Source organism: Triticum urartu, chromosome 1A (assembly GCF_056163025.1).
Source record: "Triticum urartu cultivar PI428250 chromosome 1A, HENAU_Tu73, whole genome shotgun sequence".
In the NCBI taxonomy this organism is placed as follows: Eukaryota; Viridiplantae; Streptophyta; class Magnoliopsida; order Poales; family Poaceae; genus Triticum; species Triticum urartu.
The window spans coordinates 478199477-478214659 of record NC_141873.1 but is presented as its reverse complement, the minus strand read 5'-3'; the positions used below and the strand labels follow the sequence as shown (position 1 = coordinate 478214659).

The 15183-nt window shown below is 56.4% G+C and overlaps 1 protein-coding gene across 1 annotated transcript; it reads left to right on the top strand.

The window, feature by feature from the left end:
• Positions 1-2874: 2874 nt before the first annotated feature.
• LOC147991782 (uncharacterized) lies at positions 2875-3681 on the top strand. Its single transcript, XM_087538810.1, has one exon. The coding sequence runs from the start codon at positions 2875-2877 to the stop codon at positions 3679-3681; it is 807 nt and encodes a 268-aa protein (XP_087394936.1).
• Positions 3682-15183: the final 11502 nt, after the last annotated feature.

The window sequence follows — 15183 nt, the reverse complement described above, 5'->3', positions numbered from 1 at the left end:
GTCGGCGGCAGCAGCCGAACGACAACAAGCGCAAGGCCGCGCGGCCGGTTTCCACCAGCCGGCAGGTGGCAGCAGTTGAAGATCGACAACCAGAAGTGCAGCCTCATCCCAAGCGTCAGAAGGGTGGCAAGCCTAATTGGCTGCCCGCCTTCTTGTACGAGCAGACTCTTGATGCCCCCTGCAAGTTCCACAGCAGTGCGAAGCCATCCAATCACACCACTCGAAAGTGCCATTGGCTCACCAGGATTACCAAGGTTGACAGACTCCAGCCCGCTCCCCCTGTCGGCCCGCCGCCTCCTCCCCCGCAGCAGCCGGCGGCTCGGCCAATCGGCCGTGCAGGATGATTATCCTGAGGAGCAGGGGGCCTACGTCGTGTTCACTAGCGTGGCCGACGATAGGCGCAGCAGGCGGCAACAGCGGTTGGAAGTGAATGCGGTAGTATCAGAGACCCCGGAATTCATGCATTGGTCTGAGAAGCCCATCAGCTGGAGCAGAGCCGACCACCCGGAGGTGATGCCCAGTCCCGGCTCCTGTGCTCTGGTATTGGAAGCCACGTTTGCCACAGAGAGGCGGGCTGCCTGTTTTTCCCGAGTCCTGATAGACGGCGGCAGCAGCATCAACATTCTGTACAAGGATACCATGGAGAAATTGGGAATCAAGCAGAGACACCTTCAGCCTAGTCAGACTGTTTTCCATGGCATAGTTCCTGGCCTTTCCTGCTCACCAATCGGCAAGACTCAAATAGATGTCCTCTTCGGGGACAAAACTCATTTCCGCCGAGAGCCAGTCTGGTTTGAGGTGGTGGACCTTGAGAGCCCTTATCACGCACAGCTTGCCCGGCCTGCCTTGGCCAAGTTCATGGCCGTTCCCCACTATGCTTACCTAAAGATGAAGATGCCAAGCTCTAAGGGAATCATGACCGTAGCAGGAGACTACAAGAAGTCGTCCATCTGCGTGGCGGAGAGCAGCCGGTTAGCCGAGTCTCTCGTGATCGTAGTAGAGAAACGGCTCCTTGACCGGGTTGTGGCAATGGCAGGGAAGCAGCCGGAAATGTCACCCGACTCTAAGGAGTCGGAAGCCGAGGGCTCGTTCAAGCCGGCCAAAGAGACAAAGAAGATACCTTTGGACCCGGAGCACCCGGAGAGGTATTGCTGTCATTGGCGCGAACCTTGAAAGTAAATAGGAAGGCGAGCTCGTCGATTTCCTCCATGAGAATCGGGACATTTTCGCATGGTCCCCCAAAGACATGCCAGGTGTACTGACGGATTTCGCCGAGCACAAGTTACACGTCCGATCTGATGCCAAGCCCGTCCGGCATCCCTTGCGCCGCCTATCAGAAGAGAAAAGAAGACTTGTTGGGGAAGAGATAGCCCGGCTCCTGGCAGTCGGCTTCATCATGGAGGTGTTCTTTCTAGAATGGTTAGCCAATCTAGTCCTAGTGCTGAAGAAGAACAAGAAGTGGCGCATGTGCATTGATTATACCAGCCTCAACAAAGCATGCCCCAAAGATCCATTTGCTCTGCCCAAAATCGACCAAGTGATCGACTCCACAGCCGGATGTGAGCTGTTGAGTTTTTTGGATGCATACTCCAGGTACCACCAGATCAAGCTGGTCCCGGCCGACAGGATGAAGACCGCCTTCATCACACCATTTGAAGCCTTCTACTACCTGACCATGACGTTCGGCTTGAGAAATGCCGGCGCCATCTTTTAGCGTTGCATGCAGAAGTGTCTCCTCAAACAACTCGACAGAAACTCTCATGTCTATGTAGAGGATGTGGTGGTGAAGAAAGAGAAGCGTGGGACGCTACTGGAGGATCTCAGGGAGACTTTCGAGAACTTATGCCGATTTCAGATCAATCTCAACCTGGAGAAGTGTGTCTTTGGGGTACCAGCCAGCCAGCTTCTTGGCTTTCTGGTCTCAGAGCGCGGCATAGAGTGCAACCCTATGAAGATCAAGGCCATCGAGAGGATGGAGGTGCCCACCCGACTGCTGGATGTGCAAAAATTCACCGTCTGCTTGGCATCTATCAGCCGTTTCATCAGTCGACTGGGCAAGAAGGCCCTTCCCCTGTATCAGCTCATGAAGAAAACCACCTTTTTCAAGTGGAACGACAAGGCGGATGAAGCTTTTCTCCAGCTCAAGAAAATGTTGACCACCCCGCCTGTCTTGGCGGCTCCGACTCCTAAGGAGCCCATGCTCCTCTACATTGCCGCTACCAGCCGGGTGGTTAGCACCGTCATAGTGGTGGAACAGAAAGAAGAAGGCAAAGCCCTACCAATCCAGAGGCTGGTGTATTACCTAAGCGAAGTACTGTCCGCCTCCAAGCAGAACTACCCCCACTATCAGAAGATGTGTTATGGCGTGCACTTTGCTGCCAAGAGACTGCAGCCATACTTCCAAGAGCACCCAATCACCGTGGTCTGCACAGCTCTGCTCGCTGAGATTATTGGAAGTCAAGATGCCTCGGGCCGAGTGGCCAAGTGGGCCATAGATTTGCCCCCCTACACCATCTATTACCAGCCTCGCACCGCCATCAAGTCACAAGCGCTGGCCGACTTCCTCGTCGACTGGGCCGAGACCCAGTACTTGCCGCCAGCGCCAGATTCCACCCATTGGCGGATGCATTTCGATGGTTCAAAAATGTGCACCGGTTTGGGAGCCGGCGTCGTTCTCACTTCCCCAAGGGCGACAAGCTCAGATATGCGCTGCAAATTCACTTTGCCGCCTCCAACAATGTTGCTGAATACGAAGCACTCATTCACGGGCTCCGGTTGGCCAAGGAACTCGGCATTCGCCGGATCCTGTGTTACGGAGACTCCGATTTGGTGGTCCAACAGTCATCAGGCGACTGGAACGCAAAGGATGCAAATATGGCCAGCTACCGCTTTCTCGCACAGCAACTCAGTGGATACTTCGAAGGGTGGGGGTTCCTTCATGTGCCAAGAAATGACAATGAGCAAACCGACGCCTTGGCACGAATCGGCTCCACCCGGCAAGCAGTACCAACCGGCGTTGCCTTGCAACAACTCCTCAAGCCGTCCGTCAAGCCATCACCAGAGTCAGATTCTATATTTGTGTCGGCTCCTCCTGAAGCAGTCGGATCCGACTTGAGAGCCCCGCCAACCGACGCGGGAACTTCGGCGGACAACCCGGGGACTGCAGCAGTCGGCCCGGGGACTTCATCAACTCAGCAAGCGGCGGCCGACTCCAACCCACCACCTCCCAGCCCAGCCTCCCTCGTACAAGTGGAAGTCCTGGCGGTCGAAGAAATTGCAGCACCTTCATGGGCCCAGCCCATCCTCAAATTTTTGGTGAAAAAAGAGCTGCCAACCGACGAGATCTCGGCCCGGCAAGTGCAACGCCGGGCGGCAGCATACACCATAGTCAACAGAGAGCTTGTGAGGCACAGTGTCACTGGTGTTTACCAGCGCTGTGTCAAGCCAGAGCAAGGCCAGGCAATCCTCAAAGATATCCATCAGGGCGAGTGTGGTCACCACGCGGCCTCAAGGGCTCTGGTGGCCAAGGCTTTCCGCCATGGTTTTTCCTGGCCGATTGCCCTAGAAGACGCCAATGACTTGGTCGAGAAATGCAAAGGGTGCCAGAAGTTTCGTTCAAAGCGTCACCAGCCGGCTTCTGCACTCAAGACTATTCTCATCGCCTGGCCCTTTGCTGTCTAGGGCTTGGATATGGTGGGACCATTCAAGACAGCAAGAGGTGGCTTGACTCATCTTCTTGTCGCGGTGGACAAGTTCACCAAGTGGATAGAAGCAAAACCAATCAAGAAGTTGAATGGTTCGACTGCTATGACTTTCATCTCCGACATCACCATCTAGTATGGCATACCACACATCATAATCACCGACAATGGCGCGAACTTCGCCGAAGGTGCCTTGGCCCGTTTCTGCACGACGCAGGCCATCCGGCTGGACCTAGCGTCTGTTGCCCATCCACAGTCAAACGGCCAGGTGGAGCGAGCAAACAACCTCATTTTATATGGCATCAAGCCCCGACTGGTCGAGCCTCTGGAGCGGTCGGCCAGCTGCTGGCTCGACGAGCTCTCGGCCGTCTTCTGGAGCCTGCGCACAACTCTGAACAAGTCAACCGGCTTTACACCTTTCTTTCTCGTCTACGGTGCCGAAGCCGTCATCCCGACGGACATAGAATTCGACTCCCCTCGAGTCACCATGTACACCGAAGAGGAGGCAGAAGAAGCACGACAAGACGGCGTCAATCTGCTGGAAGAGGGCCGCCTGTTGGCACTCAGCAGGTCCACCATCTACCAGCAGAGCTTGCACCGATACTACAACCGAAAGGTCAAGCCAAGATCCTTCCAAGAAGGAGACCTTGTGCTCCGGCTGATCCAGCGAACAGCCGGCCAGCACAAGCTCTCGGCACCTTGGGAAGGCCCCTTCATCATCAGCAAGGTGTTGGGTAACGACTCCTACTACCTCATCAACGCTCAGAAGCCTTGATCACGCAAAAGAGATGACTCCGGCAAGGAGACAGAGCGACCATGGATGCGAACCTTCTTCGAAGGTTTTACAGCTAAAAAGCACTATGTATCACGCCGACTTTTGTATTAAGTACAAAGACTTCGCGTCCCCCGAGAAGAGCTCGGGGACTGCCCTCTTTTGTCTATATGATAAGTATTACGCCTTTCGTTTGTGTTATTTCATTAATCTGTCTCGCACCGGGTTCGACCAGTCGACCCGGGGACTTGCCGCCTTGTACTATGAGATGCTTCCTGCAGCCGGACAAGTAGTGTGTCGGCACCCTAGCTTTCTCCTGCCAGAGGCCGCAGCCTGCAGAGCAGCTGTTCGGTCGGCAGGAGTCAAGGCGAAAAGGGCGCCTGCATGAAAAATGGCTAAGGACTTAAGGCATTGACATAGTCCAAGCCGGCTTCTCGCCTCACCAACCGATTGCCGAGCAATCGGCCGGCCGGTTTTTACTTAACTTGCCAAGAAAACTCTAGCCGGCCCAGTACTTGCCTTCCCAAAAGTAGCTAAGTACTTAACCCAGCCATAGTTCACAGAGCGGCTGTTCGGCTGGCAAGACGGCAACCAAGGGAAGGCGGCAAAGGAAAAATCCAAAAGAGTAGAAGGCAAGGAAAGGTAGAACTCGGATAAAATATTTACACATCAAAGGCCCTTGGCCGACATCTAACATAAGTTTCAAATACACCCCGCGGGTGGAATTGTGCGAAGCTAACCAAGTTCATTGAGGCTAATAAACAGGGAGAAATAAAAAGTAAAGTGGCAGCCTAGGGATTGGCGGATGGGTTCGGCGGAGTGGTGGAGTCGGTGGCGCCGGCTGGATGAGCGAACGGCTGGTCGGTCCCCGCTTGGTCCCCTCCAGCGGCAGCCGGCTCATTCGGGCGCAGTTTGTTGCTGGAGGCGCGGTCGAGTTGGGGCTGGCCGTCCGCTCCGACCTCTCGCGCCTCCTCTTCGCCTTCCTCCTCCTCCCCGTCTTCTCCCTCGTCACTGGAGTCGATCACCTCGGCCGATTCCTCGCCCTCCTCCGGGTTCAGCCCAAACCATTCTAGCGGCGCCTCGGTGTCGTCCTTAGCCGGCTCCGGGATGAAGACTCCGGCGATGGTGTACTCGGCGATGGCCGCCGCCCGCTTGACGAGTTCTCCCTCCAGCGCCACCAGGTCCTCCTGGGCCTCCTGTCGGAACGTTGTCAACTGGGCTAGATCTAGCCCAGGGTACCATGCCTTGACGAACTCCAAGGCTCAGCGCGCTCCGGCCTGGGCCGAGGAGCCCTTCCACGCCTTAAGGCGGCCAGCCGCCACCTCCAGCCACTCGGCAGTCCGGTTGGGGGTGCGCGGGGCCAGCCTGTCATGCCACAAGGCGGCGATCGCCTGGGCGCCGACACGCTGAAGGCGGCGCAGCATCCGATGAGTCGGTCGAAGACGGGGCTGGATGCTGAGAAGCTGCTCTCGAAGGGTGCGAGGGGCATTGGCGGCGATCCTCTCGCCTTCCGCCCTTCGTTCTTCACGGTCGGCCTCGATAGCCTAGTTGGCGGCACCAGAGTGGCCTGGAAAGAAGTCTGTCAGGACTAAGAAAAAGAGTTAGAACAAGAAGAGAAGAAGCCGACTTGGCTAGAGGCTGGCGACTTAAAAGAAAAGTAAAGATGGTCGCCTACCGTCAACCATATCCTCGATTTCGCCAAAGTCGACCGTCGGCATCGCCTCCTTGTCTGTCCAGGCAGAGCGTTCGATCTCGAACTCGGCGAGAAGACCCGCCTCCTTGTCCTCCGCCTCCTTATGGGCATTCTGGAGAAGCCCCGCCTGCTCCGCCAGCTGCATGGCCAGCCGGTCACGTTCTTCAGCCAGCTTGCTGCAGTCCACCTCTTTGGCATGCAGCGCGGCGTTGGCTTCTCCCAGTTGCCGTTGAAGGATGGCGTTGGCCTCTGCAAAATCAGAAAAAGAAGGAAACGACAACAATCAGCAAAGAAAGATGTAGCGCCAGGAAGATCCGACCCGACTGCTCAGTAGTCGGCCCGGATCTCGGGGACTACAGCCCGCGGGTGCGCCAGCACACCCCCGCAGAAAGAAGAGGACTTACTCTGGCTCTCCGACAAGTCGGCGGCGCATTGGTCCAACTCCTGGACTCTGGAGTTGAAGGCGGCCGCGCGGAGGTTATGATAGCCCTGCAGCAAATATATTAGTACTCGGAGCTTGCGAGTTAGAGTTCCGGGCCGCCTGCTCAGCAGCCGGCCCTGAATTCGGGGACTACACCCAGTGGGTGCGCTGGCGCGCCCCCACGAAGCAATACAAAAATTGAAAATAAAGGATCAAGAGGTATACCCGGATGGCCTCTCGCGACTCCAGGAACGCCTTGTTGCAATGCTTGAGAGCATCAGCCTAGGCGCGGAGTTTGGCTTGGACCTCCAGGACCGCCTTGTTCAGGTGGGTCATCCCGCCTCCCCGCGCCCATCCAGCGGGCGCGACACTGGTCGCCTCGGTGTCTAGGATGGAGGAGCTCGCGGCGCTGACCTCCAGTGGGCGTGGCGCCGAGGCCGCCTTCGCAGACCGGCGGCGCAAGGGTGTGCGGGCCCTGGGAGTCGGGCCAGTCACCATCTCATTTCCGGCCGGTGACACCGGTGGGTCGGCCGGCTGCTTGTCTCGCGCCTCCTCAAAAGGTAGTGGTGGGGGCATGATTACATCCAGAATGGCGGCGTCGCCGCCCTCCGTCTCCATGATAGGGTGCTCGCTGCCGGTTTCCCCAGTCTGCGCCACAAACTCCGGTGGTGGCGGCGCAGAGTTCAGGGGGACGACGAACATCGCCGACTGACGGCGCGCGGCTTCTTCAGCCCGCTTCTTCGCCGCATCAGCGGCCTCGGCCACCGCCAGCTTCTTCAGGGCGGCGGCCTCCGCCTTGTCCGCCTCCGCCTTCTCCAGGCGGGCGGCCTCCTCGTGCGCCTCCCGCGCGTTCCGCTCCGTCGCCTCCCGGAGGTCGGCGGCCGGATCGATCCGCTGGGTGGTGGTGGAGGTCTCTGCCGACCTCACGATGGAGGCGGCGGCCGACTTCTCAAGAACGAGTGGGGCCCTAAATCAAAGGGAACGGAGTAGAGAAGACTCAGATGAGATTGGCAAGAAAGAAGAAAGTACGAAGGAAGTCAGAACTTACGCAGAAACCAGCGGCGGCGTCTTCACCACCTTGCGGAAGCGGTCGGCTTTCGCGGCCGCTTCGTCCTACTTGGTTTCCGCAGCCGAGCCCCTGGGTTTCTTCGGTCGGCTGCCAAACAGGCTCGACGCGGCTCTGCGCTTATGCGTGCCGGCTCGGGCTGCCGGCGCGCCAGACGAGCTCGCGCCCTACTGGTCGGAGCCCAGCTGGCGACGCGGGACGACTTCCCCCGCGTCGTCATCTGGCCAGTCCTCGAGGCTGGCTCTCCCTTGACGTCGTCCTCCAAAGCCGCCGCCCCCAAGTCGGGGTCATCTACGTCGCACTCCGCTTGATCGGGGAGAAATCGGCGCTCCGGCCCTGCGGCGCCGGCTGCCGGCTGGAGGAGGGCGCTTTGTCCAAAGAGCCGACTGGTCAGATTAGGCAAATGGAACCCGACAAAGAGGAAGAAAAACAAAAGGAAGGGAAAATTATCATAGGCGGGGGTTGGCACGGGAATACGGCTCCTTGCCAAACTGCCACTCCTCCGTGAGCTTGCAGTTCGCAAGGTAGTTCACCATGTGAGCTACCTCTGAGTGAGGCATCTCTTTGGTGCACAGCCGACTTGGATCCCGATGACCGCTCATCTGACTTATCATGTGAGGGCGGCCCTGGAGCGGGAGCACCCGGCGCGCCACGAAGGCGGACAGCAAGTCGGACCCGGTCAGGCCCTCCGACTGTACCATCACCCGGAGCCGTGCGACGGCGGCGGCTCCCGAAGGCGACAGCGTCTTGGCCCGGTATGACCAGTTAGGCCGCTTCCCAGTCAGCGGGCCGGCAACATAAGCTGGCAGGTTGACCCAGTCACCCTCCGCGAAGATGCTCTTCACGTAAAAGTACGACTGCTGCCACAACTTCACCGATTGCATCAGCGTGATGGGAGGAAATTGTAATGCCCACGATGCGGCTATATCTCCCACGTGTCGAAGCACGACTTAGAGGCATTACCGCATTGTAAGCAATGTCGCAAGTGAGGTAATCTTCACACAACCCATGTAATACATAAGGGAAAGAGATACATAGTTGGCTTACAATCACCACTTCACACAATTACATGAATAAAGCATTACATCAACCAGATACAATCAAGGTCCGACTACGGAACCAAAATAAAAGAAGACTACCCCAAATGCTACACAGATCCCCGATCGTCCCAATTGGGCTCCACTACTGATCAACTAGAACGAAACAACACAAAGGACAAGATCTTCATCGAGCTCCTCCTTGAGCTTGGTTGCGTCATCTGCACGGTTCAACGGCATCTGCAAGCTGGTTTTGGAAGTATCTGTGAGTCTCGGGGACTCAGCAATCTCACACCCTCGCGGTCAAGACTATTTAAGCTTATAGGAAGGGTAAAAGGTATGAGGTGGAGCTGCAGCAAGCGACTAGCATATATGGTGGCTAACATACGCAAATGAGAGCGAGAAGAGAAGGCAAAGCACGGTCGAGAAACTATGATCAAGAAGTGATCCTAGAACTACCTACGTCAAGCATTACTCCAACACCGTGTTCACTTCCCGGACTCCGCCGAGAAGAGACCATCACGGTTACACACACAGTTGATGTATTTTAATTAAGATCAACTTCGGGTTTTCTACAACCGGACATTAACAAATTCCCATCTGCCCATAACTGCGGGCACGGCTTTCGAAAGTTCAAATCCCTGCAGGGGTGTTCCAACTTAGCCCATCACAAGCTCTCACGGCCAACGAAGGATATTCCTTCTCCCAAGACAATCAGATCAGACTCGGCATCCTAGTTACAAGACATCCTCGACAATGGTAAAACAAGTCCAGCAAGACCGCCCGATGCGCCGACATCCCGATAGGAGCTCCACATATCTCGTTCTCAGGGCACACCGGATAAGCAATCCGTACAACTAAAACCAGCCCTCGAGTTTCCCCGAGGTGGCGCTGCAAGGGGCTCTAGTTTGGACCAACACTTAGACAAGCACTGGCCCGGGGGGTTAAAATAAAGATGACCCTCGGGATGCGCGACTCCCAAGGGAAAAAGGCTAGATGGCGAATGGTAAAACCAAGGTTGGGCCTTGCTGGAGGAGTTTTATTCAAAGCAAACTGTCAAGGGGTTCCCATTATAACCCAACCGTGTAAGGAACGTAAAATCCAGGAACATAACACCGATATGAAGGAAACTAAGGCGGCAAGAGTGGAACAAAACACCAGGCATAAGTCCGAGCCTTCCACCCTTTACCAAGTATATAGATGTATTAATTAAATAAGAGATATTGTGATATCCCAACAAAATATCCATGTTCCAACAAGGAACAAACTCCAATCTTCACCTGCAACTAACAACGCTATAAGAGGGGCTGAGCAAAGCGGTAACATAGCCAAACAACGGTTTGCTAGGACAAGGTGGGTGAGAGGCTTGGCTTAACAAAATGGGAGGCATGATAAGCAAGTGGTAGGTATCGCAGCATGGGCATAGCAAAAGAGCGAGCAACTAGCAAGCAAAGATAGAGGTGATTTCGAGGGTATGGTCATCTTGCCTGAAATCCCGCAAGGAAGAAGAACGAGTCCATGAAGAAGACAAACGGACGTAGTTGAATGGATCCTCACAAACGTGACATTATCGGAACTAATCCGAAGAAGCAATACCGGAAAGGGGCAAACAACAAAATAAACAACCAACACATAATCATGGCATGATGCACAACCAAGTATGATGCATGTCCGGTTTAATGAGGGCATGGCATGGCAAAGTGCACAAGCAAAACTACAAGTTAAGTGGAACTCAATATGCAACGAGTTGCATATTGACGAAACACCACAACCAGTTATTTAGTTCGATCTCGTTTATGTACTCAACAATATTAAATATTGTTAAGCATGGCAAGAGGTGAAACATGAGTAAAATACACAGTTAGGCATTTTAAATGAGGCCGGAAACATCAAACAACAATTCCGGTAAATCCTCATATGCATTTAGCAATTAATGCAAACAACAATTTAAACATTCTTGATGTTGTTATCATGATGTGGACGACATCTGCAAGTTTTATGCAATTTTTATTAAAAGTTGACAAGAGCATTATGAAGCATTTGTCACCATGGTGGAAAGAAAAGGGTGCCACGGTGACGAATCCGAAAATGATGACACGGCACCATATCGGTTCCGGTCGCTCACGGGGATACCGGTGCAAAAGGAGAAGTGGCGGGAGCGAGCAAAAGAATGTGGGGCACTCCCGGATACCGGGTGTCCCACGAGTTGGCGACAAGGAACAAGTGACAATTTGGACACGATGCAAACACGAGCATCTCAAACATCGCAAGCATTCGTTCACGGACGTCGTCTCGGGGTTATACCTTCGAAGCGTGCAAACGAGACGGTTCGGGTTCGATGGGACGTAGTGGTACTTTCGGACCTCGATGACGAAAGAGGTACAGACGTTCTCAAGGCACTTGTCGGTCCGAACTTGGTGTAGTTGTACATGGCAAACGTATTGTTACTCGGAGTCTTGTCAAACCCAAGCGACGGTAGTCGTACACGACACGTTGTGGAAGTAGTTGTACTCGCGGACTTCGGCGGCGGTAGTCGTTTAGGGTCTTGGCGGTTCGTCATGTAGCCGTACATGTTCAACGTGGTACACGGTTCGAAGTCGTGCATGTCCCGTAGATGTTCAGGGTCGCCGTGAGGAACTTATCAAATCCAGGGTCTCAGTCGTCGGTAGTGGTACACGTTTCGAAGGTGAACTTGACGAACTCAAATCCCTTCGGGGTTGTCGTGGTACTTGGGGTCTTCGGACTTACCGGTCCCGTTCTTGCGACGGTAGTCGTTCACGTCCGTTCGGAGAGGCACTTGATGACTCCAACGTCTTCCGGGCGACGGTAGTGGTGCACACGAAGGTAATGGAACTTGACGGATCCGAGGGCTACTTGGCAACGGTAGAGGTACACATGGTTTTTAGCGTGAGCAGTTGTACACGGTCGGAGGGGAACTTGGGGCGTCATCCTGTAGTCGTACATCGAGGTCCTTGTGCACTTTAACGACTCTGGAAAAGGAACTTGGCACCCACGGTCTTCACATCAAAAGTGACAGGCTGCGAAAAGCACGCACAACAGGGCACGGCATAAGTTGTGCACGGCGGCAACGGGTCATCCAAAGCAGGCAGAGGCCATGGCGCCAAGGGTGAGCGGCGGCGGAGCTTGCAGGTCGGAGCAGGGGCGGCAAAGCAGAGCAACTTGTACGGCGAGGGACTTGAGGTCACGAGGGCCTGGGTGGCGCGGTCGCCGGTGGTGATAGCGGAGGCACTGTCCTACTCCAGTAGGCGGCGGTGAAGGTCGGGGCTACGCAGCAGCCATGGATGGGCGGCCTTGGCGAAGGGCGCAGGGAGGAGAGGAGGCTCCAGCTCGGGGAAGAGCAGCGAGGAGAACCGCGTGGTGACGAGGCGGCAGCCGGCAGCGGCGGAACATGGCAGCAGGACAGCGGCGCTCCTCGAGGAAGGGTTTGGCTGCGAGGAACTCCGGTGAAGCAGGGGAACGTAGCGGCTGCGCCGTTGCGGGCGACGATCTTAACGGCAGGGACGACGCGGGGACGGCCTGGTCCGGGCGGCGGCTTGCGATGGAACTTGGCGCTCGCCTCGGCAGGGATGCAGGGCTTGAGCGAAGGGGAGGCGACGAGCGTGGGGATGCCAGGGGCACGGGGCTCTGCGGGTTCCGCAGGTTCTAGGCGGAGGAAGGAGAAGAGGTGCGCCGGGAGGGGAGGCTTGGTTGTCACCGGCGGCGCTGGGGAAACGGGCGCGGGGCTCCTCTTCTGAGTCGAGGTGGAAGAGAAGAGGAGTGGGGATCGAGAGGAGGCGGCGCTGGGGATCGAGAGGGAGTGGGGTTCGGTCGGGTTAGGGTTTAGACGGGATTAGGTGGGCCTTAGAGGACATGGGCCTTGGCACGGATGCAGGCCGCCTCTCACTCTCTATATCTCTTTTCCCATTTAAAACAAAACAGAAAAGGAGAAAGAAAAGAAAGAGAAGGTAGGGGTGGAATCTGGGCATGGGGATAATTTTCCCGAACTCACAAAATATGCTTGTTCCGAGAAAATTAGAAAAAGACCAGTTCGAACGATAAGAATTCAAACTCATTTCAATTTACTTCAGATGGGTTTGAACTAGGACGAGGTTTTTGGGGTGACCAAAAATGTTGAGATTTTTAGGTGGAGCTCCGGAAAATGACGAAAGGATATATGGCAAAGTTAGAGGCCGAGAGTTGTGATAATAAAGGCATTGGGATTTTGCAAGTGTGTTATGGTGGATTTCAAATTAAAGAAATATTTAATATAGCTCCCTACTATCGGGAGGATATGTGTTATAAAGAGAACTCACCATGTGAATTCCCTCGATTTAAATGGATCAAAGATCCATGCCATTTATTTAGTTGAGTTAAAAAAGACATGATGGCATGATGACATGATGCAATGCAAACGATGTAATGATGAGTGCAAAGAACCAAACAAGTCACACGACGAAATCTCGGAAATCCTGGAAGGCATCTGAAGCTCCGGTCTTGGGGCGTCACAAAAATGGATTGTCGGGCCCCAGCCTCCGCCCCGCGATGAAGGCGCTGCACTGAGCTGGCAGCCCCGCGACGACGGTGCCAAGCTTGGTGTAGAAGAACTCCCCCCAGAGCTCGATGGTGGGGAGGACGCCGAGGAAGCCTTCGCACAAGGTGACGAAGGCGGACAGCAGCACCACCATGTTCGGGGTGAGGTGGTGCGGCTGGAGATTGTAGAATTCGAGGAAGGCTTGGAGAAAGCCGCTCGCCGACAGGCCGAGGCCACGCAGGCAGTGCGAGCGGAAGATGACCCGCTCGCCCTCCTCCGGCGCTGGCGATATCTCCCCCTTTGGCGCAAGACGAACCCCCACGTAGTCCGCGCGGGGCAGCCGCCGCGTCTGGCAGAGGAAGTCGATGTGGTCCTCGTGAACTGTGGAGCCGTCCCAGGCTCCGGTGCGCGCCATGAGGACGATGAGTGGACGGACGAGCTCGATGGAGACAAGCTGCGGCGGCGCTTCGGCAAGGCTTGGGCGTTGCAGCAAGGAGAAGGAGAAATGGAAGAAAGAGTGGGGCGGAGGGGCGCGCGTGCGTTCCCGCTTCCTCTCCTCCCCCTACTTATAGCCTACGGGCTACGAAGACGAGGGGGTGGAAGTGGGAACGTGGGATTAACTGTGCCCACGACCCCACGCTCCCACATTTACCGCGCGAATATCGCGCGCATTAACTTCCCGGAGAAGCCCAACCGCCTACCTCGGCCGCGGCGGATCCGCTCGCCACCCGAGGCCCGGTGGTGGCGGGCCCGGCCTTCGGTCGCGTCCCATCATGCGTGTGGGGTGGCAGGCCGACCCGGCCAGCCAGCGCCATGTGGCATGCCCGCGACAGACGGCAGGCAAAGAAGCTTATCAAGCATGCCGCCCGATTCCCACCAACGCATTCCAAATCCCAGAAGGATCCAACCGGACGCAACCGATTCCCACCGGCCGGCTCCACATGACTTGGACGAAGCTTCCTTCAGGGCACCCAGAAGAGGAAACTGTTGAGGCTCCCCGGCTCCTCAACCGTGGCCCCTCAGTCCCTCACCAGCTTCGGGGACTACTGTCGGAGTAATGGGCCACGGGTAGCCTAACCCGAGCCCCCGAGCCTTTCAAGACAAAGGGGCCGGCTGCGCCCCTCAAAGACGTCAAGATAAAGACTCCGCCTTCTGGCGGCGGGTTGGCCAAGCGGCCGACTGGTCGAGGGCGGCCGAGTTCTGGAGGGCAGCATCCCGGCGGGCCAACTCCTAGAGAGCGGCCTCTAGAGAGGCCGGCTCCCAGCAGTCGGCCCGTGGCACCCTCAAAGTCTGCGCCCTCATCAAAGAGACAAGACGGGTACGGCTACAGTGCAAGCCTTCCCCCCGAATCCAGGGACGGGCGTGGCCACAGTGCCCCGTACAGGCGGAGATCTCCGCACGACGCGGCACTGTTGCCTCCCCCCACACGTCACACCTGACAGGTGGAGTCATGTTCCCACGAAGGCCTGTCAGGTACGGCTTGTAGACGGCGGGCCCTACCTGGCAGCCAGAGCCCTGAAGTCGGAGGAGGCTGGGGCAGCCGGACCTCAGAGGAGCCGGCTACCCGCAGGCGGCCAATCCCTCCCTTGGGCCCCATGCGCCATCAACCAGATGAGACACGGAGTGGCAACAGTGATCGCCCACTAGGCAGCGGGACTGTGGACACGCCTCCCCGACCAAGCCTATGTCATTAGCGTTACGGCTACAGTGATCAACAGCCGGCAAGACCCGCAAGCGGCGGGAGCGGCTTGTCGGCTCCGTACCAGACCAGGCGGCGGGCCCCAGCTGTCGGCCAAGAGGCCGGCGACCAGAGAGAATGACGACCGGGCCCTACGCCCGGCCGAATTACCATTGTACCCCTAGGGGGTAGGCCTATATAAACCCCCAGGGCACCCATGCAAAGGATTCGGCCCCTGTTAGGACTAGACTCATATCTAGAGGAGGAGATAGCGTGCCTGCCTT